The 22,635-nt window shown below is 41.0% G+C and overlaps 1 protein-coding gene and 1 pseudogene across 7 annotated transcripts in view; one reads left to right on the top strand and one right to left on the bottom strand.

Moving 5' to 3' along the window:
* Window positions 1–22,635, top strand: part of LARP4B (La ribonucleoprotein 4B) — a 91,202-nt gene that overhangs the window by 51,688 nt on the left and 16,879 nt on the right. For 6 of the 7 annotated variants that reach the window (XM_061436548.1, XM_061436549.1, XM_061436545.1 and 3 more), the window contains 3 exons: window positions 54–194; window positions 19,142–19,220; window positions 19,902–20,038. In XM_061436548.1, coding sequence (XP_061292532.1) covers window positions 54–194; window positions 19,142–19,220; window positions 19,902–20,038 — 357 coding nt within the window. Of the gene's footprint in view, window positions 1–53; window positions 195–2,615; window positions 5,070–19,141; window positions 19,221–19,901; window positions 20,039–22,635 lie in introns of those variants that run through there. The other variant, XR_009740347.1, reaches the window with a different exon arrangement.
* Window positions 12,928–15,425, bottom strand: LOC133259284 (small ribosomal subunit protein eS12-like; annotated as a pseudogene).

Genomic DNA, 22,635 nt, shown 5'->3' on the forward strand with positions numbered 1-22,635 from the left:
AGAAAAAGCTGTTCTTCTAACCCCTCCTCTTGGGTTGAAATTCTTAATTACAGGATTGGACACCAACGGTGATGGTGACAAAAGTCATGACAATGTTGGGCTGTCAGATCTACAGGAATCAGACCAGACAGCCATGAGCACTTTGGGTCTGGACCACTCAGAGTATGAGTCACCGCCTGAAAGTGGTGAGACAGGTAAAGCTGTTTTATGATTTCATTTTCATGTAGAGTATGGGCTGCTTTATGTTGCACTTTTAGTTCTTTGTTCATTTCTTCCTCTTCTTTGTTTCTTTCCTTGTGGTTTGATGATTTCTTTGGTGGCATGCTTGTGTTCTTTTCTCTCTAGCTTCTGTGTAGCTATTGTAGGTTTTCAGATTTGTGGTTACAGTGTTCCTCATATATGTTGACCTGTAACTTTATCTACTTGTTAATAGAAATGACTGATAGTCAAGTTGAGACACATTCTAAAAGATGTACATTTTTACTCCCTTCCCCCACATTTTGTTTTGTTATGTCATTTTGCGAATTCTTATCTCTCCCTTAATTGTATATAGTTGTAGTTGCTTGTACAGTTTGTATTTTAATCTGTATACGACTTGTAGCTATAGTTGCTTCTGCAGTTTGTATTTTAATCTGTGTATGACTTGTAGTTACAGTTGCATCTACAATTTGTATTTTAATCTGTATACTGACTTACATAAATAATCTTCAGTCCTTGCTATGTATCTGCCTTTCCTAGTGGGGTTTCCCTTTCCTATAGGTTCTTCTTTTCCACTTGGAGAAGACCCTTCAACATTTCTTCAGTGCAGGTTTAGTACTGATGAATTCTTTTAGTTTCTTCATGTCTGAGAAGCTCTTTAATCTTTTCTTCAATTCCAAATGATTATCTTGCTGGGTAGAGTAATGGAGGTTACAAGTTTTACCTTTCAGCCATTGATACGTATCCTGCCAACTCCCTTCTGGCCTGCAGAGTTTCTGCTGAAAAGTCAGTTGATAGCCTTATGAAGGTTCCCTTGATTGTAACTCCTTGTTTTTCTCTTGCTTCCTTTAGAATCCTCTTTATCTGTAACTTTTGCCATTCTAATTATGACGTGTCTTGGTGTGGGTCTCTGAGTTCCATCTCGTTTGGAATGGGACCCTCCGTGCTTCCTGTTCCTGGATATCTGTTTCTTCAGCTTTGGGAAGTTTCCAGCCATGATTTCATCAGATGCATATTTTACCTTCTCTGTCTCTTCTTTTTCTGGAACCTCTGTAATGTGATTTTAGTATACTTGATGTTGTCCCAGAGGCCCCTTAAACTATCCTGATTTTTAAAAATAGCTGAAGTGGTTCTTTGCTATTCTTATTGAGTAGTTTCCGTTATTCTGTCTTCCCGGTCACTTGTGAGTTTTTTTGTGTTACTTGATCTGTTTTCAGTCCTTACACTGTTTTTCATTTCTGTTATTGTATTCTTCAGCTCTGACTGCTGCTTTTTAAAAAATTATTTCCTAGTTTCTTGTTAAAATTCTCACTGTGTTCATGTATTCCTTTCCCAACTTCAGTTAGCATTCTTATTACTAATACTTTGATTTTTTTTAATCTGCTATTTATCTCTATTTCGTTAGTTTTTTCCCCTTTCATTTGAAACATACTCCTCAGTCATTGGTGCTGAAGCAGAAAGAAGCCTTGAGGGTTGGGTTCGAGCTGGTTCCATTCCCTCTAAATGTGTGTGCACCCCACCCCCTTCCTGCAATGGCTTCTCCACACTAGTGGAGAGTAGGCCAGAGCACGAGGGGCCGGAGTGAGCTGGGGTGCATGCTTGGTGGTCCCAGCTCACCATCAGAGCCCCAGGCAGCTTCCTGTCCACTCCTCTGTGCACAAAGGTACTATCAGTGGCTGCCATCACCCCATCCAGACATTGATGTGCTTTAAAAGTTCTGCCTGTTAAACCTGTCCCTAAACAATGTACCTTTCACTGGTTCCTTTGGTTCTTCTGTAAACTGACTCTCCTGCTGATGCAGAGGTGAGGGGTGCCGGTCTGGAGGCCTCAGGGGAATGTAAGACCCGAATAGTTCCCGAAAGGCAGGTCAGATTTGAGTAGGAGAGGATGAGGCTGACGAGAAGGCGAAGTGCCAGGAGAAGTGCAGACAGGAAACGTTCATGTTGAAATTGAGTCAAACCCAGGAGGAGGTGGTTCTTTGTGAAAGGAGTATTTCAAGCATTTCAGAAGAAAAAGAAGGGAGTTCTCTTTTGGGGTGCAGGGTGTGGGCCAGCATAGAAATGCCCGTGGGTAATGGGACAACAGTTGCTCACCTCTGATTTTGTTTCTGCCTTAATCTAAAAGACCAGACAGTTTAAGACCCCAGAAGACCTGAGGAATAGGCTGCACGCTTGTTACTGATGGTCATATGGGCACGTGTGAGTGCAAAGAAGCAGCTCCCCCAGATTGGCTGCCAACACTTAGCAGAGTGGCTGCACAAGGACTGTGTTCAGGCCCCCGTGTCACTGTCTAGAGAAGGTTGCATGACTGAGAAAGCCTGCCTTCCCTTTCTTACCACCAGCTGTAGGGTTATGTACGAAAGGTTATTAATTAAGTACTGTGTAAGTGTTTGACGTTAAGTATTTATTTTCCCCTAGAAGAGGACCCAGAAAGACCTCGTCTGCACGGTTGCTGCTGGCCTTTGTGACCACGTTCCCGTCCCCGCCTGGCCCCTCACTTCCCTCGTCACTCTGCCTGGATTACATAGACCATCATTTCAACTACTTCCTTGCATCTAACTTCCTTCATAGTTGCTTAGCAGATGCCTCTGACTTGTTTAAATGTAATTCTCTACCTACTCTGTCTGTTCTGAGCAGATAGACAGATGTGGCTGAAGAAGACAAGTGTTGCAATGTAGAGTGGTCTCATTTTCCATTCATGGTTTCAGACTTGCCCCACAGCACTGCAGTCGAGCACCTGGATGGCCATTTCACACCTGCCAACCTTGGGGGTGTAGAGCACTAATGAGGCACCACTGGTGTACCGTAAACATCACGTTTGGAATATCCTTGCTTTCTCTGTAAGCTTTTTTTCCTTAGCTTGAAGCAGTATTCACATCATTCTAGAACTGACTCGCTGATTCTTCCAGTTGGACTTGCTGGGTAGACACCTGAGAAACCACCTCCAGTCATGACAGAGTCGTGCCGGCTACCACAGAGACTGCCTGTGCCCTTCCTCCTGCCCACACCCTGCCCCAGCCAACTACTCATCTGCTTTCTGTCACTGCACTTTAGTCTGGAATTGTATGTAAAGAGTTTTACAGTATGTGCTCTTTTTGTGAGGCTTTTTTACTTACTTGTTTTGAGATTCATTCAAGTGGTAACATTTTGGGGCCTTTACTTTTTGGACCTAGTAGTGTTCCATTCCATTACTTATCATAGTTTGTTTTTTTATTCACCTGTTGATGCATGTTTGGATTGTTTTCAGTTGGGGCTGTTACAAATAAGGTACAATGGACATTTATAAACAAGGCTTTGTGTGTACATCTGTTTTCATTCCTTTTGGGTAAATACCCAGGAATGGAGTAGATGGGTCATCCGCTAGGCATTGGCTTATCTTTTTTAAGAATTGATAGAGCTGTGTTCCATAGCTGTCCCCTTGCACCCCCACTTGCAGTGCTCACAGCCTCTGCTGCTCCACACCACTGCTGGCACTTGATACCAACAGTCTTTTTAATGTTAACCATTCCAAAAGTTTGGTAGTAGAATCTTCCTGTGGATTTACTTCATATTTCCCTAGTGACTAATGGTGTCAAACATCTTTTCAAGTGTGTATGTTTCTTCAGTGACGGGTCTGTTCAAGTCTTTTGCCCATTTTCTTAATTGGATTGATTTATTATTGAACCAGAGATCAAATTGCCAACATCCGCTGGATCATGGAAAAAGCAAGAGAGTTCCAGAAAAACATCTATTTCTGCTTTATTGACTATGCCAAAGCCTTTGACTGTGTGGATCACAATAAACTATGGAAAATTCTGAAAGAGATGGGAATACCAGACCACCTGATCTGCCTCTTGAGAAATTTGTATGCAGGTCAGGAAGCAACAGTTAGAACTGGACATGGAACAACAGACTGGTTCCAGATAGGAAAAGGAGTTGGTCAAGGCTGTATGTTGTCACCCTGTTTATTTAACTTATATGCAGAGTACATCATGAGAAATGCTGGACTGGAAGAAACACAAGCTGGAATCAAGATTGCCAGGAGAAATATCAATATCCTCAGATGTGCAGATGACACCACCCTTATGGCAGAAAGTGAAGAGGAACTAAAAAGCCTCTTGATCAAAGTGAAAGTGGAGAGTGAAAAAGTTGGCTTAAAACTCAACATTCAGAAAACGAAGATCATGGCATCCGGTCCCATCACTTCATGGGAAATAGATGGGGAAACAGTGGAAACAGTGTCAGGCTTTATTTTTTTGGGCTCCAAAATCACTACAGATGGTGACTGCAGCCATGAAATTAAAAGACGCTTACTCCTTGGAAGGAAAGTTATGACCAACCTAGATAGCATATTCAAAAGCAGAGACATTACTTTGCCAACAAAGGTCCGTCTAGTCAAGGCTATGGTTTTTCCTGTGGTCATGTATGGATGTGAGAGTTGGACTGTGAAGAAGGCTGAGCGCCGAAGAATTGATGCTTTTGAACTGTGATGTTGGAGAAGACTCTTGAGAGTCCCTTGGACTGCAAGGAGATCCAACCAGTCCGTTCTGAAGGAGATCAGCCCTGGGATTTCTTTGGAAGGAATGATGCTAAAGCTGAAACTCCAGTACTTTGGCCACCTCATGCGAAGAGTTGACTCATTGGAAAAGACTCTGATGCTGGGAGGGATTGGGGGCAGGAGGAGAAGGGGATGACAGAGGATGAGATGGCTGGATGGCATCACTGACTCGATGGACGTGAGTCTGAGTGAACTCCAGGAGTTGGTGATGGACAGGGAGGCCTGGTGTGCTGCGATTCATGGGGTCGCAAGAGTCGGACACAACTGAGCAACTGATCTGATCTGATCTGATCTGATTGTTGAGTTGAGAGTTCCTTGGACAGAAGTCTTTATCAGTATGTAACTTGCAAATACATCCTTCCAGTCTGTGGCTTGTCTTTTTGTTCTCCTAATAGTATCTTTTGAAAAGTAAAAGTTTAAAACCTTTTACATTGTGGAGTTATGGACCTTGCTTTTCATGTTGTTGCTACAAAATCTTTTAATCCAGGGTCACAAATGTTTTCTGCTGTTTAAGTTGTATTTTTTTTTATTTAAAATTATTTTTGGCTGCACCAGCTATTCATCGCTGTGCACAGGCTTTCTCCAGTTGGGGTGAGTGGGAGCTGCTCTTGGTTGTGGCATGGACTTTCCCCTAGGGGGGTGGACTTCAGTAGCTGCAGCACTCAGGCTCAGTCAGAGCTGTGCTTGGTTGCTGTGCGTGGACTTTTCTCTAGGGGCGTGGACTTCAGTAGCTGCAGTACTTCAGGCTCAGTAGTTACCGCCTGAGGGCTTAGTTGCTCTGCAGTGTGGGATCTTGCCAGACCTAGATCAAACCCATGTCTCATGTGTTGGCAGGCAGATTCTTAACCACTGTACCACCAGGAAAGTCCCAGTTACATGGTTTTACATTTTTTAGGTCTGTGGTCCCTTTTTAATTAATTTTTGTATGTGGTGGGAGGTGTGAAGCAGAGTTCTTCCCCTCCCCCCAGCACATGTATTAATAGATACGCAGTTGTTCCAGTAGCATTTGTCAGACAGACTCTCCTGCCCTTCCCCACTGCACTGCCTTTGTGCCTTTGTCAGAATCATTTGTCCCTGAGTATGTGGGTTTGTCCCTGGACTGTCTCTTCCTCATCAGTCTGATTGGACAACAAAACCACACTGTTTTAATTACTGTAAATAATGCTTTAAAAGCAGGTAGTATTATTTAGCCTTCCAATTTTGTTCTTTTTCAGACTTATTTTGGCTGATCTAGGTCCTTTCCATTTCCATGCAAATTCAGGTGACCTGGTCAATTTCTGTAGCGTGCTGAGATTTTTATTGAAATTTCATTGACTCTGTAGATGAGTTGGAGAAGATTGGCATCTTGGCTTGCTGTTCATGACTGACGTGGTATATGTCTCTGCTTGTTCAGATCTTTAGTCTCTCTTGACTGTATTTTTCACTGTATGTTTCAGTTTTCAGCCTGCTGGCTTTTCGCATCTTCTGTTAAGTTTATCATTAAGTATTTCATATTTTTTGGTGCTATTGTAAAAGTGTGTGTTAGTCACTTAGTTGTGTCCGATTCTTTGTGACCCCATGGACTATAACCTACCAGGCTCCTTGGTCCATGGGATTCTCCAGGCAAGAATACTATTGTAAGTGGTTCTTAAAAATTCAATCTGCAACTATTTGTTACTAATAGATAGAAATATACTAACTTGTATAAATTGGAATCATACCCTGAATGCTTATTAAGCTCACATATTAGTTTTAGAAACTATTTTGTAGATTCCATTGGATGTTCTACATGGACTGGTGTTATCTGTGAGTAAATCCAGTTTTATTTCCTCTCTAATCTAGTTCCTTTTATTTATTTATCTTGCCTCATTGCACTGAATAGACCTTTCATTACAGAGGTGAAAGAGCAGATGTGGTAAGAAATTACAGATGTGGTAAGAGCAAATATCTGACTGATGGTGAGCGGGGGTGGGCATTGTCTTTCGCCATTAAGTACAATGGTGCTCTTGGTTTTGTGTTTGTGGCCTTTGCTGGGCGGACCAGATCCCCTTCTGTTATGATCTGCTGAGAGTTTTGAGGAGGAATGGTTAAAGAGGAATTTGTCATGCTTTTTCTTCATCTGTGGCAATGATTGTATTTTTTTTTTTTTGTATTGTATTTTTTGTGTGTGTGTGTTAAGATAAATTACATTGATTTTTAGAAAATGTTTAACCAACCTTAAATTCCTGGGGTATGCCTCACTGAGTCAGGATGTTATACATTTCTCATATATTATTGGATTGGATTGGCCATAATTCTGCTTAGAATTTGTATGCCTGCGTTCATGAGGGATGTTGGTCTGTAGGTTTATTTTGATGTTTTCCCTCCTACTGAATTTTTGGGAAGAGTTTATTTCTTCCTTAAATGAAAAATGAAGCCATCCAAATGTAGAATATTGATTGTGGGAAAATTGTCAGCTACACTTTGTTTGGTTTTTTATATAGGGCTAACCAGGTTTATTTCTTCTTGAGAGAGCTTTGGTTTCTTATGTCTCTACTTACGTACTTTGTCCATTTCATCTAAATTGTCCAAGTTATTGCATAGAATTGCTCACAGTACTCTATTTATCCTTTGAGTATCTATAAAATTCGTTGTCATGTCATAGCACTCATTCCTGTTGTTGGTAATTCTTGTCTTCTCTCCCCCTCTCCCCATAGTTAGTCTGGGTAGACGTTTGTGAATTTTATTCATCTCAAAGAACCAGTATTTGGATAATAAGTCAGATCCTGTTAGTTCCAGGATCTGACTTTAATTCAGGCATTTAGAATGTTAACGTTTACTATGGTAATTAATATGGTTAGATTTGAGTCTCTTACCTTGCTAGTTGTTTGAGAATAGCTTTCGACTTACAGGAAAATTGAGCAGATGGAGTACAGAGAGTTCCCATAGACCCAGCATTCGTTTTCTCCTGTTAACACCTTATATTCGTATGATGCATTTGCCACAGTTCCTGAACCAGAATTGGTGCATTTCACCTATTGACATTTTTCTGTCCCAGGACACCATATTACATGTGGTGACTTGTGTTCTTAGGCTCTCTTGCCTGTAACAGCTTCTCAGAGGTTACTTGTTTTTGATGACCTTGATAATTTTGAGGAGTACGGCTCAGTTATTTAATTTTGAGGAGTACTGCTCAGTTATTTTGCATGATACTGGAATTTGTGTGATGTTTTTCTTACCATGGTGGGTTTGAGGGAAGGAATACCACAGAAGTCAAGAGCCATTTTCATCCCATCACATTAAGAGTACATACTGCCAACATGATTTATTGCTGCTGTTGTTGACCGTGACCAGCTGGCTGAAGTAGGTTTATTATTAGCTTTCTCAACTGTGAAGTTACTCTTTTTATTCCCTTCTACATGCAGTCCTGTCACTGTGCCAGCCTACACTTCAGGAGTGTCCATGAAGTGTTCATGAGGGCAGAGCAGGAGGTGTGAGCTCCCTCCTTCCTTTGATGTGATCCTTCCCTGGCCTCAGGGAGTCCTCGTGCCTGTGCTATGCAGGGAACGTGCGCCTGCCTCCAGGGGTGCCTTGCACCTCTGGGTGCCCTCTTGGTGTGCTCTGTTCCTGCATTGTCCCACACCCTGGACTCAGGGACCTTCGGGCTTCTGTCTGCTCCCTGAGCCCAGGCCATCCTTGTGTCTCTCTCAGGAGCTAATGCTCTACATCTAGAAAACTGGTTTGTTTGTTTTTTTTAATAAAAAAGATATTTAAAATCCACCATGTGCCAGATGTACTTGGGACTCAGTGCATACGATTGGTGAAAGCTCCTGTCCTCTGGGTGCTTACATCCATTCGGGCAGAGACAGACTGTCATCATACACAGAATATACTTATGTTCACGTTAGATAATGTGAGAGGGTGATGCACACCATGGAGAACACAGGTCATGATGAGTAAATGGTGGGAGGTTACAGTTTTCTTTCTCTTTTTATTTAGGTGTAATTGACAAGTAAATGTTAATTATACTTAAGGTGTATAGCAACATGATGGTTTAATAGCTATCACCTCATATACTTTTTTTTCCCATTGGAATGCTGAGAACACTTAAGATCTGCTCTCTTGGCAAAGTTCAAGTATACAGTACAGCATTATTAACTATAGTCACCATGCTATACAGTAGATCCCAGAGCTTATGTCTTACAACTGAACGTTTGTATTCTTAAAGCAGCGTCTTTCCATTTCCTGCCTCCAACCCCTGGCAGCCATGGCTCTACCCTCTGGTTCTGTATGTTCACAACTTTTTTAGATTCCTCATATAAGTGGCATTGTGTAGCTTTGGGGGGTTCTTTCTGACTTATTTCACTTAGCACAGTAGTCTCTAAATTCATCCATGTTGTTGTATGTTGGTCGGGTTTCTTGTGGAATAATACTCCACTGTGTATATATTGTGTGTGTATATTTGTTGTTCAGTCACTAAATCGTGTCTGACTCTTTCGTGATCCCATATGCGCCTGCGTCCAGGGGTTTCCCACGTCTCTGGGCACCCTCCTGGTATGCTCTGTCCCTGCATTGTTCCATGCCCTGGACTATATATAGACAGACACACACACACAGACACATTTTTTTTATCCATTCACCCATTGATAGACACGTGGGAGGTTTCCATGTCTTGGGTATTATAAATAGTCCTTGTAAACATGGAGGTGCAGGCAGATCTTTGAGACTCTGAGCTCCTTTCCTTTGTGTGTATGCCCGGTAATGGGACTCGTGGATCATGTGGTTGTGCTATTTTAATTTTTGAAGAACCTCCACACTTTTCCGTGGTGGCTGTGCCAGTTTACGTCCCCACCAGTAATACACGGGGCAGGGGTGGGGCAGCGCGCCCTTTTCTTGACATCCTTCCCACACTTGTCATTTGTTACCTTTTTTTTTGGATAATGACAGTTTTGACAGGTGAGCAGTGGTCCTCATTTTGGTTTTTGACTTGTAGTCCCCTAATGATTAGAGATGTTGAACATCTTTTCATGTGCTGCTTGGCTATCTGTATGTCTTCTTTGAGAAACTCTCTGTTTAAGTCCTTTACCCATTGTTTCTTTTAATCATAGGTTGTTTGGTTTTTTTTTTTGCTACTGAGTTATATTAGTTCCTTATGTATTTTGAATATTAACCCCTTGTCAGGTACATGATTTGTAAATATTTTCTCCTGTTCAGTAGGTTGTTTTTTTCATTTTGTTGATGGTATCCTTTACTGTACAAAAGGTGTTTTTTTTGAGATTAAAAAAAATTTTTTTTTATTGAAGGATAATTGCGTTACAGAATTTTATTGTTTTCTGTCAAACCTCAACATGAATCAGCCAGTTCAGTTCAGTTCAGTCACTCAGTCGTCTGACTCTTTGCGACCCCGTGAATTGCAGCACGCCAGGCCTCCCTGTCCATCACCAACTCCCGGAGTTCACTCAGACTCACGTCCATCGAGTCAGTGATGCCATCCAGCCATCTCATCCTCTGTCATCCCCTCTCCTCCTGCCCCCAATCCCTCCCAGCATTAGGGTCTTTTTTAATGAGTCTGCTCTTCGCATGAGGTGGCCAAAGTATTGCAGTTTCAGCGTCAGCATCAGTCCTTCCAAAGAACACCCAGGGCTGATCTCCTTTAGGATGGACTGGTTGGATCTCCTTGCAGTCCATGGGACTCTCAAGAGTCTTCTCCAGAAATGCAGTTCAGAAACATAGGTATACATATATCCCCTCCTTTTTTAACCTCTCTCCCATCTCCCGCCCCATCCTACCCATCTAGATTGATACAGAGCCCCTATTTGAGTTTCCTGAGCCATACAGCAAATTCCCATTGGCTATCTGTTTTATATATGGTAATGTAAGTTTCCATGTTACTCATTCCATACATCTCACCCTCTCCCCATATCCATTAGTCTATTCTCCAAATCTGTTTTCTCCATTGCTGCCCAATAAATAAATTCTTCAGTACCATTTTTCTAGATTCCATGTATATGCATTCAGTTCAGTTCAGTGCAGTCACTCAGTCGTGTCCAACTCTTTGCAACCCCATGAATTGCAGCACGCCAGAGGCCTCCCTGTCCATCACCAACTCCCGGAGTTCACCAAACTCAAGTCCATTGAGTCGGTGATTAGAATACAATATTTGTCTTTCTCTTTCTGACTCACTTCACTGTCTATAATAGGTTCTAGGTTCATCCACCTCATCAGAACTGACTCAAATGCAATCCTTTTTATGGTTGAGTAATACTCCATTGTGTATATGTACCACAACTTCTTTATCCATGCATCTGTCGATGGACATCTAGGTTGCTTCCATGTTCTAGCTATTGTAAATAGTGCTGCAGTGAACAATGGTATGCATGTGTCTTTTTCAATTTTGGTTTCCTCAGGGTATATGCCTAGGAGTGGGATTGCTGGGTCATATGGTGGTTTTATTCCTAGTTTTTTAAGGAATCTCCATACCATCTTCCATAGTGGCTGTATCAGTTTACTTTCCCACCAGCAGTGCAAAAGTGTTCCTTTTCTCCACATCCTCTCCAGTATTTATTGTTTGTAGACTTTTTGATGAGGGCCATTCTGACCAGTGTGAGGTGATATCTCATTGTGTTTTTGTTTTGCATTTCTCCAATAATGAGTAATGTTGAGCATCTTTTCATGTGTTTGTTAGCCATCTGTTTGTCTTCTTTGGAGAAATGCCTGTTTAAGTCTTTTCCCACTTTTTGATTGGGTTGTTTGTTTTTTTGGCATTGAGTTGTTTGAGCTGCTTTTATATTTGGGAAATTAATCCTTTGTCAGTTGTTTCATTTGCTATTATTTTCTCCCATTCTGAGGGTTGTCTTTTCACTTTGCTTATAGTTTCCTTTGCTGTGCAAAAGCTATTAAGTTTCATCAGGTCCCACTTGTTTACTTTTGTTTTTTTTTTTTTTTTTTCCTGTTACCCTAAGACATAGGTTGTAGAGGATCTTGCTTTGATTTATGTCATCAAGTGTTCTGCCTATGTTTTCCTCTAAGAGTTTTATATTTCTGGTCTTACATTTAGGTCTTCAGTCCATTTTGAGTTTATCTTTGTGTGGTGTTAGGAAGTGTTCTAATTTCATTCTTTTATATGTAGCTGTCCGGTTTTCCCAGCACCATTTATTGAAGAGTCTGTCTTTGCCCCATTGTATATTCTTGTCTCCTTTGTCAAAAATAAGGTACCCAGAAGTACATGAGTTTGTTTCTGGGTTTTCTATCTTGTTCCATTGTTCTATATTTCTGTTTTTGTGCCAGTACCATACTGTCTTAACGTCTGTAGCTTTGTAGTATAATCTAAAGTCAGGAAGGTTGATTCCTCCAGCTCCATTCTTCTTTTTCAAGACTGCTTTTGGCTATTTGAGGTCTTTTGTGTTTCCATATGAATTGTGAAATTTTATGTTCTAGCTCTGTGAAAAATGCCATTGCTAATTTGATAGGGATTGCATTGAATCTGTAGATTGCGTTTGGTAGTATAGTCATTTTCACAATATTGATTCTTCCTATCCGAGAACATGGAATATCTCTGCATCTGTTTATGTTGTCTTTGATTTCTTTCATTAGTGTCTTATAAATTTCTGTGTACAGTTCTTTTGTCTCAGGTAAGTTTATTCCTAGATATTTAATTCTTTTTGTTGCTGTGGTGAATGGGATTGATTCCTTAGTTTCTCTTTCTGAGTTTTCATTGTTGTATATAGAAATGCAAGTGATTTCTGTGTATTAATTTTGTATCTTGTAACTTTGCTAAATTCACTAGTAATTAGCTCTAGTAATTTCCTGATAGTATCTTTAGGGTTTCATAGGTACAGTATTGGAGAAGGCAGTGGCACCCCACTTCAGTACTCTGGCCTGGAAAATCCCATGGACGGGGGAGCCTGGAAGGCTGCAGTCCATGGGGTCGCTATGAGTCAGACACGACTGAGCGACTTCGCTTTCATGCATTGGAGAAGGAAATGGCAACCCACTCCAGTGTTCTTGCCTGGAGAATCCCAGGGACGGGGAGCCTGGTGGGCTGCCGTCTATGGGGTCACATGGAGTCGGACACGACTGAGGTGACTTAGCAGCAGCAGGTACAGTATCATGTCATCTGCAAACCGTGAGAGCTTTGCTTCTTCTTTTCTAGTAATTTTCTGATAGTATCTTTAGGGTTTCCTAGGTACAGTATCATGTCATCTGCAAACAGTGTGAGCTTTACTTCTTTTCCAATTTGGATTCCTTTTATTTCTTTTTCTTCTTTGACTGCTATAGCTAGAATTTCAAGAACTATGTTGAATAATAGTGGTGAAAGTAGACACCTTTATCTTTTTCCTGATCTTGAGGGAATGTTTTCAGTTTTTCACCAGTGAAAATAATGTTTGCTGTAGGCTTATCATATATGGCTTTTATTATGTTGAGGTAGGTTCCTTCTATGCCCATTTTTTGAAGAGTTTTAATCATAAATGGGTGCTGAACTTTGTCAAAGGCTTTTTCTCCATCTATTGAGATTATCATATGGTTTTTATCTTTCAATTTTTTAATATGGTGTATCACATTGATTGATTTGCATATATTAAAGAATCCTTTATTCCTTTATTCCTGGAATAAACCCAACTTGATCATGATGTATGAGCTTTTTTTTTTTCCCAAGAACTCATTTTTTTATTTCACCATTTCTTGCATTTGAAGTGTTCCTTGATGACATCCTTGGCCTGGGACTCTGCCATAGTCCTTAACCACCACATAACTGCACCCAACCACTTTACGGGGTTTTCCCTCTCTGTCAGTTTTGCAGAGGCCTACCCATTCCCCTAGTTTCTTGTTATCAACATTAATCAGGTTGATTTGATGCTCAACACAAAGGACCTCCACCAACTTGAAATACATAGGCTCATCACAGTTGGATGCAAGCACACGTAGATGGGCTTGACGCTTGTTTAAGGCTTTGGCAGTTTCGTGAATTCCACGTGCTAAGCCATAGTGGATGAGGGCAGTGTTCAGCATCTCTTGCAGAGCAGTATTAATGTCCACTACGCCTCCAGCAGCAATGCCTTTCTCGGCCATGGCAGTGGGTTATAGGTGGAGCCGAATCTTTAATGCACCCGAACCTCCGCCTCCACACGGCTCCATGGCAGCAGGGAAAAAGCAAGCTTTTTGATGTGTTACTGAATTCTGTTTGCTAAAAGTTTGTTGAGGATTTTTGCATCCATGTTCATCAGTGATATCGGCCTGTAGTTTTCTTTTTTTGTGCTCTGTTTGTCTGGTTTTGGTATCAGGGTGGTGGTGGCCTCGTAGAATGAGGTTGGAAATGTTCCTTCGTCTGCAATTTTCTGAACGAGTTTTAGAAGGATAGGCATTAGATCTTCTCTAAATGTTTGATAGAATTCTCCTGTGAAGCCGTCTGGTCCTGGGCTTTTGTTTTTTGGGAGATTTTTGATCACAGCTTCAATTTCAGTGTTTGGGTTGTTCGTAATTTCTATTTCTTCCTGGTTCAGTCTTGGGAGATTGAACTTTTCTAAGAATCTGTCCGTTTCTTCCAGGTTATCCATTTTATTGTCATATAGTTGTTCATGATAGTCTCTTACATTCCTTTGTATTTCTGCATTGTCTGTTGTGACTTCTTTTCCATTTCTAATTCTGTTGATTTGATCCTTCTCTCTTTTTTTCTTGATGAGTCTGGCTAAAGGCTTGTCAATTTTGTTTATCTTCTCAAAGAACCAGCTTTTAGTTTTATTAACCTTTACTTCTTGTTTCTTTCATTTCTTTTTCATTCATTTCTGTTTCGATCTTTTGATTTCTTTCCTTCTACTAATTTTGGTTGCTTTTTTATTTTTCTTTTTCCAGTTGTTTTAGGTGTAAAGTTAGGTTGTCATTTGATGTTTTTCTTGTTTCTTGAGGTGGGATTGTATTGCTATAAACTTCCCTCTTAGAACTGCTTTCACTGCATCCCATAGGTTTTGAGTTGTGTTTTCATTGTCATTTGTTTCTAGAAATTTTTTGATTTCCCTTTTGATTTCTTCAGTAACCTGTTGGTTATTTAGAAATGTGTTGTTTAATCTCCATGTGTTTGTGTTTCTTACAGTTTTTTCTTGTAATTGATATCTAGTCTCATAGCATTGTGATCAGAGAAGATGCTTGATACAATTTCAGTTTTCTTAAATTTACTGAGGTTTGATTTGTGACCCAAGATGTGGTCTATCCTGAAATATGTTCCGTGTACACTTGAGAAGACAGTGTATTCTTTTGCATTTGGATGGAATGTCCTGAAGATATCAATGAGATCCAACTCATCTAATGTATCATTTAAGACTTGTATTTCCTTATTACTATTCTCTTGATGATCTGTCCATTGGTGTGAGTGGGGTGGTAAAGTCTCCTACTACTGTGCTACTGTCAATTTCTCCTTTTATGTCTGTTAGTGTTTGTCTTATGTGTTGAGGTGCTTTATGTTGGGTGCATAGATATTGCACCCAAGAGGGTATCTTCCTCTTAGATTGATCGCTTGATCATTATGTAGTGTCCTTCCTTATTTCTTGTAATCTTCTTTATTTTAAGGTCTATTTTGTCTGATACGAGTATTACTACTCCAGCTTTCTTTTGCTTCCCATTTGCATGGAATATATTTTTCCATCCTCTCACTTTCAGTTTGTATGTGTCTTTAGGTCTGAAGTGGGTTTCTTGTAGACAGCATATATATGGGTTTTGTTTTTGTATCCATTCAGCCAGTCTGTGTCTTTTGGTTGGAGCATTTAATCCACTTACATTTAAAGTAATTATTGAAAAAAAAATAATAAAGTAATTATTGATATATATTTTCCTATTGCCATTTTCTTAATTGTTTGGGGTTGATTTTGTAGATCTTTTTTCTTCTTTTGTGTTTTTTGACTATAGAAGTCCCTTTAACATTTGTTGTAAAGGTGGTTTGGTGGTACTGAATTCTTTTAACTTTTGCTTGTCTGAAAAACTACATTTCTCCATCAGTTTTGAATGAGATCCTTGCCTGGGTACTGTAATCTTGGTTGTAGATTTTTCCCTTTCAGTCCTTTAAATATATCCTGCCATTCTCTTCTGGCTTACAGAGATTCTGCTGAAAGATCAGCTGTTAAGTGTATGGGGTTTCCCTTGTATGTTGCTTGTTGCTTCTCCCTTGCTGCTTTTAATATTCTTTCTTTGTGCTGAGTCTTTGTTAGTTTGATTAGTATGTGTCTTGGCATGTTTCTCCTTGGGTTTATCTTGTATGGGACTCTTTGTGCCTCTTGGCCTTGATTGACTATTTCCTTTTCCATGTTGGAGAAATTTTCAACTATAATCTCTTCAAAAGTTTTCTCATACACTCTCTTTTTCTCTTCTTCTTCTGGGACCCCTATAATTCGAATGTTGGTGTGTTTGATATTGTCTGAGAGGTCTCTGAGACTGTCCTGAATTCTTTTCATTCTTTTTACTTATTCTGCTCTTCAGAAGTTATTTCCACCATTTTATCTTCCAGCTCACTGATTCATTCTTCTGTTTCAGATAGTCTGCTATTGATTCCTTCTAGAATATTTTTAATTTCAGTAATTGTGTTGTCTCTTTATGTTTATTCTTTAATTCTTGTGGGTCTTTGTTAATTGATTCTTGCATTTTCTCCATTCTGTTTTCAAGGTTTTTGATCATCTTTACTATCATTATTCTGAATTCTTTTTCATGTAGTTTGCCTATTTCCTCTTCATTTATTTGGACTTCTGTCCTTCTGGTTTGTTCCTTCATTTGTGTAGTATTTCTCTGCCTTTTCATTATTATTATTATTTTTTTTAACTTACTGTGTTTGAGGTCTCCTTTTCCCAGGCTTGAAGGTTGAATTCTTTCTTCCTTTTGGTTTCTGCCCTTGTAAGGTTGGTCCAGTGTTTGTGTCAGCTTCATATAGGGTGAGATTTGTGCTGAGTGTGTGTGTTTTTCCTCTGATGAGCAATGCTAAGTGAGGTGGTAATCCTGTCTGCTGATGATTGAGTTTGTATTTTTGTTTTGTTTGTTGATTAGATGAGGAGTCCTGCACAGGGTGCTACCGATGGCTAGGTGATGCCAGGGCTTGTATTCACGTGGTTTCCTTTGTGTGCGTTCTCTCTATTTGATACTCCCTGGGGTTAGTTCTCTGGTAGTCTAGAGTCTTGGAATCAGTGCTCCCACTCCAAAGGCTCAGGGCTTGATATCAAGTTTTGCGTGGTTCTGTATATTCTTTCCCTCTGGTCAGGTCCTCCTGTCTGCTCTCAGCCTGTGTTCTGCGTGCACTTCTGTGTCTGAAGGTGCATTCCTGATGTATCCGTGGAAGGAGATGTACTCCATGTCCACCTACTCATCTGCCATCTTGTTCTCCTGTACAAAACCTTATTAATGGAATGTAGTCCCCATGTTTATTTTTGCTTTTGTTGCCTGTGCTTTGGGTGTTATATCCAAAAAGATTGTTGCCAAGTCTGATTGCTAGGACATTTTTTTTTACATTGGCTGTTTCTTTTTTTTAAGTTATACAGTTTCAGCTCTTAATGTAAGTCTTTAAGTTTCAGCTCTTACATGTAAGTCTTTAAATCATTTTGAGTTGGTTTTTGTATATGAGGTAAAATAAGGGTTCCATTAATTCTCTTGCATGTGGCTGTCAGTTTTCCCAGCATTATTTATTAAAGAAATTGTCCTTTCTCCTTAAGTATTCTTGGCAGCCTTGTTGAAGATCAGCTGGTCACATGCGTGTGGGTTTATCTCTGGGTTCTCAGTTCTATTCCATTGGTCTATATGTCTATTTTATGCCAATAGCATATTTTTTTGATAACTATAGCTTTTCAAAGTAGTTTGGAGTCAGGAAGTGTGATGCTTCCAGCATTGTGCTTCTTACTCAAGATTTCTTTCGCTATTCAGTCTTTTGGTTTCATGCAAATTGTAGGGTTGTTTGATGTACTTATGCAAAAAATGCCATTAGAATTTTGATAAGGATTGATTGCATTGAATCTGTAGATTGCTTGGAATATTTTTACATGGAGATCTTCACAGTATTCTTCTAACCCAAGAAATGGGGATATGTTTTCATTTATTTGTCTTTAATTTCTTTCATCAGTACCTTCAGGTTTCCAGCTTACAGATCTTTCTCCTTTTGGTTAGATTTATTCCTGGATATTTAATTCTTTCACTTGCAGTTGTGAGTGGGATCGTTTTCTTAGTTTCTTCTTCGGATAGTTTGTTGTTAGTGTACAGAAATACTGCTGGTTGTGTATCACAAGTCAGGTAGGCTTTCTTCCTTGTTCTTCATTCTTTTTTCTTTGTGTTCCTCTAGCTGACTAATTTCACATGACCTGTTTTCGAGCTTGCTGATTATTCCTTCTGCATTGAGTCTGCTTGTGCCCTATGCTTTTCTCCTTTGTGTCCGATTCTACCTGTTTACTGTTTACTTATTTGGCTATTGATTGCCTCCTTCTAAGAGCAGAGACTGCCTCTTTGAGGCTGAGTAAGGAGCTCTACTGGGGCTTCCCAGGTGGCTCAGTGGTAAAGAACCCGCCTGCTAGTGCAGGAGATGCAGGAGACATGGGTTTGATCCCTGGGTTAGAAAGATCCCCTGGAGAAAAGCATGGCAGCCCACTCCAGTATTCTTGTCTGGAGAATCCAGTATTCTTGTCTGGAGAATCCAGTGGACAGAGGAGCCTGGCAGGCTACAGTTCACAGAGTCACGAAGATCAGACATGAGTGAGCACACAGCACACACACAGGCAGCTCTGCAGCAGTGCCCAGCACGCAGGAGGTGTCTCAGGAGGCAGTGCTATCTGTTCAGTATGGACTTGAACATGTGTGCATGAGAGCCCTTTCTGGATGAAGGGATGGAATGTGACTGTGGCTTCAAGGCTTATTTCTAATTTTCAGTCTCATTAGGTCCATTAGTTTTGTTTGTTTTGGTTTGTTTTTTTCCTGGTGGGAGATAGATTTTATTGAAGCTCTTTACATAAAACATGTGCTGTCTCTTTGTCATCAATGTTTCCACTCTGTCTTTGCTTTTGATGGTCTTTAACTTTGACTTTTAAAATGCAAGTGTCTCTTGTTAGGAAATCCTGCATGTATTATTATGCCATGCAAATATATATAGTTGTGTCTAAAAACTCTTTAGTCACTTTATTTCCTTTATATTTTATTATATTTTTAGCATCTTATCTGCTTGTAGGTCACCTGTAAATCCTTTTTGAATTGAGACAAAAGCTCCTGCTAAACTTTGCTAATAAATCTTACTCCTCAGGTTATTTTTGAAACTGTTTTTGTATTGGGGGGTAAGGGATTTTTTGTTTCCTTTTGTTTGCCTATATGATTTCCTTGTAAAATAATTTTTTTTATTTGCTATTACATAGATAAATTACTATGTATATTGAAACCATTAAAATTGCTATACTGAATCAAGTGCTTGGTGAATTTAAGCCATTTTTCCTTTGCCTTTATGTAGGAGGGAATGATTCTCAACCAGAAAGCCAGGAAGACCCCCGGGAAGTACTTAAAAAGACATTGGAATTCTGCTTGTCTAGGTAAGGATGGTAGTGTTTTTCTAGCACCTGGTACCTAAGGTGTTGTATGTTGTTACTCTGTATAGATGTAGTATTTTACATGTTAACATCTGTGTCTGTACCTCCATCTGTAGGAAGTCAAGGTCTCCTATTGCCGTCCCGTGCCCCTGGAATCAGACTTCGGGGGTGGGGCCGTAGGTGGTCAGTCTCACAGGTGGTGATGAGGTCGTGCTGTTGGTTACTTCCCTGCTTTTCCAGCCTCTGCTGCAGAAGCTGGAGGCCAGGGGTGGAGCCATAGCCTCTCTGATAGCTGTTCAGCCCGAACCACAAGCACTCTGGGCACCAGCTTTTCTTGGCCTTTTCACATTTTTCTTACTTTCTCATTCTCTCATCTGGGTTTCCTTACTTTAAGAAGTGTGTTTCTATTTTTAATAAGCTTCTCAAACACTTTTTTAGAACAAAGATAAGCTAGAAATAATTTTTTAAAGATTGACTTGCTTACTGATTTTGATTGTATAAACTGCAGTACACTTGCTCTCTCTGCTTCCCCAGATGTCTTTGACAAAATTGACCCAAGGTCAGAGAGATGGCAAATAGCAGAGTACATCGTACACGCTCATTTCCTCTCATGAAGCTTCCTTTTAATAAAGCTGTGAAAAATTAAAAAGCTGTGAACTAAGAAAGATTGTCTTCTTTCTGCAGGGAGAACCTTGCTAGTGACATGTACCTTATATCACAGATGGACAGTGACCAGTACGTGCCAATCACCACAGTAGCTAACCTGGACCACATCAAGAAGCTCAGCACCGACATGGACCTGATTGTTGAGGTGCTGAGATGTAAGTGGACTGCAGTCCAGGCTGTGTCGTCCATGGTCCAGATGGCATTTTTCTGGCCAGCGTGACACTTAGAGGCACAGCTATTCGTGCTAAGGACTCGACGGCAAGTGGTGCCTTTGTCACCCTCCAGACTTTCTGACAGTCTGGTGAGGCGCACGTCGCACTGGGCGTCAGTGTGCTGTGGAACCACAGCCTCAGGCGCATCCTAGGTTATGGGTGCTGAGAGTCGAACCGGCTAGCGGGAAGAGTGTGAATGAGAGGTGCAGTCAAGAGCTCTTCAGGGTGAAGGAGCATGCCCTTTATGTGTGAATCAGCACGCCCTGTCCGAGGAGTTCTTTTCAAATTCCTGCTTCCTGCTGAAGTACTGGTGATATATTATTGTGTTGTTCCTTAACAGCACATTGTGAATGAAGTTATTTCTTGGACATTTGGCCATGTCAAAGGGAAGTTTCACGGTTACTTCAGAGACCCATGGGAATTCAGAAAGGGTGGCTATTTTAGGTGTGAACTTCCTTGTGTACTTTGCAGACGGAGGTTCCACAACTTTACCATTTTATTTGTTTTTAAAAGCCACTGTGCTGCTGGCTGCTGCTAAGTCACTTCAGTCATGTCCGACTCTGTGCGACCCCACAGACGGCACCCCATCAGGCTCCCCCGTCCCTGGGATTCTCCAGACAAGAACACTGGAGTGGGTTGCCATTTCCTTTTCCAATGCATGAAAGGAAAAGTGAAAGTGAAGTTGCTCAGTCGTGTCTGACTCCTAGTGACCCCATGCACCGCAGCCTACCAGGCTCTTCCATCCATGGGATTTTCCTATGGATGGGAAAGTACTGGAGTGGGTTGCCATTGCCTTCTCCTGTACTGAGATATAATTGACACATCGTGAACTAGGTATATTTAAAGGGTACGGTTGAGTCAATCATGCCGTGTGCATTGGCAAAAGCTTTACCACTGTCAGGATTACAGACACTACTGCCTAGGGTCTCCTGGTGCCCCTGCAAGGCCTCCTTCACAGAGGGGCTGTTCTAGGTTTTCTAGCAGGTGTGTGATGGTGTCCCATTGTGCTTTTAATTTCTGTTTCTTTAGCACCTGATGACATTGAGCCATCTTTCAGGTGCTTCGTTGCTGAGGTGTCTATTCAGATGCCTCACTTCTGTTTTCTTTTTCTTTTATTTTTTTAGTTTTCTTACAGCTGAGATTTGAGGGGCATGTATATGTATGCAATTTGAGATATATGATCTATATTTAAGTCCTTATTAGAAATATGGTTTGCAAATATATTCTCCCAGTCTGTGGCTTCTCTTTGTTCTCCTAATAGTGTCTTTGAAAAGCAGAGTTTTGAATTTTTTATACAGCCCAGTTTATTAATTTTTTTCTTTCATAGATCTTGCTTTTGGCGTAGTACCTAAGAAATCTTGTTTAATCCAAGGTCATGTTTCTGGGGTTTTCTCCCAGAAGTTCGTAGTTTTAGGGCTTACACTGTTAGGTCTGTGGTCCGTTGTCAGCTGATTCTTGTATGTGGTGGGGGCTCTCTACCCCGTTGCATGTGCATGTGCTGCCATTTCCGTCCATTTATTGAGAAGGTTCCTCTTTCCCCAGGGCACTGCCTTTGGGCCAGTTGCCAGGGTAAACTCCCTGGGCCTTGTATCTGTCCTCCATCTGTCTGTCTTGATGCCATTGCTGCAGCGTGCGGGCGGGTGGTACTGGCTTCATTGTGTTGTCATTCTTAGAGTAATTGTGAATCTCCAGCTTGGTCTTGGCTTTTCTAAGTGCTGGCATTTCCATGTGATTTTCAGAAATCAACATTTTGGTTTTTCAAAAGGTTCTATTGGTATTTCTATTTGGGCTTCATAGGCTGGATTGGAAGGTATTGTCTTAAGTGTTTCAGAAGAGTTTGTACTGTAAAATAGGTGTTATTTCTTTCTTAATGTTTGATAGGATTTTCCAGAAACCTTGTGAGCCTTGAGCGTTCTTCTCTCATAGACCTTACTTCCCAAGCGTGAGCTTTGGTGCTAAGGAATGTTTCAATCTCATGTAGCTTGTCTAATTTATTAGCCTGAACTTTTTCATAGTATTCCCTTATCGTCCTCTCACATTAGTGAACCTATCATGAAATGATGATTCCACTCCTGGGGGTAGTAATGCATGTCTGCACAGGGGTGCACAGCTCTGGGCCCTGGTTGTGATGTTGCTGTGTGGTGACCCGAGTCTGCCTGTGATAGACTCTCAACGAGTGACTCCAGAAAATAAAACCCAATAAAAAGGAGATAAGGTAAAAGCTAGTGAAACCTGAGTTGGGCCTGTCCCCATGCTGGCTGGCAGTGCTGACCCTTGTTTCGATGGTGGACTGTGGTCAAGGAATATCCATCCCTAGGGGAGGCTGGGAGAAGGCAATGGCACCCCACTCCAGTACTCTTGCCTGGAAAATCCCATGGACAGAGGAGCCTGGAAGGCTGCAGTCCACAGGGTCGCTGAGGGTTGGACACAGCTGAGCGGCTTCCCTTTCACTTTTCACTTTAATGCATTGGAGGAGGAAATGGCAACCCACTCCAGTGTTCTTGCCTGGAGAATCCCAGGGACGGGGGAGCCTGGTGGGC

Source organism: Bos javanicus, chromosome 13, assembly GCF_032452875.1.
Source record: "Bos javanicus breed banteng chromosome 13, ARS-OSU_banteng_1.0, whole genome shotgun sequence".
Taxonomy (NCBI): Eukaryota; Metazoa; Chordata; class Mammalia; order Artiodactyla; family Bovidae; genus Bos; species Bos javanicus.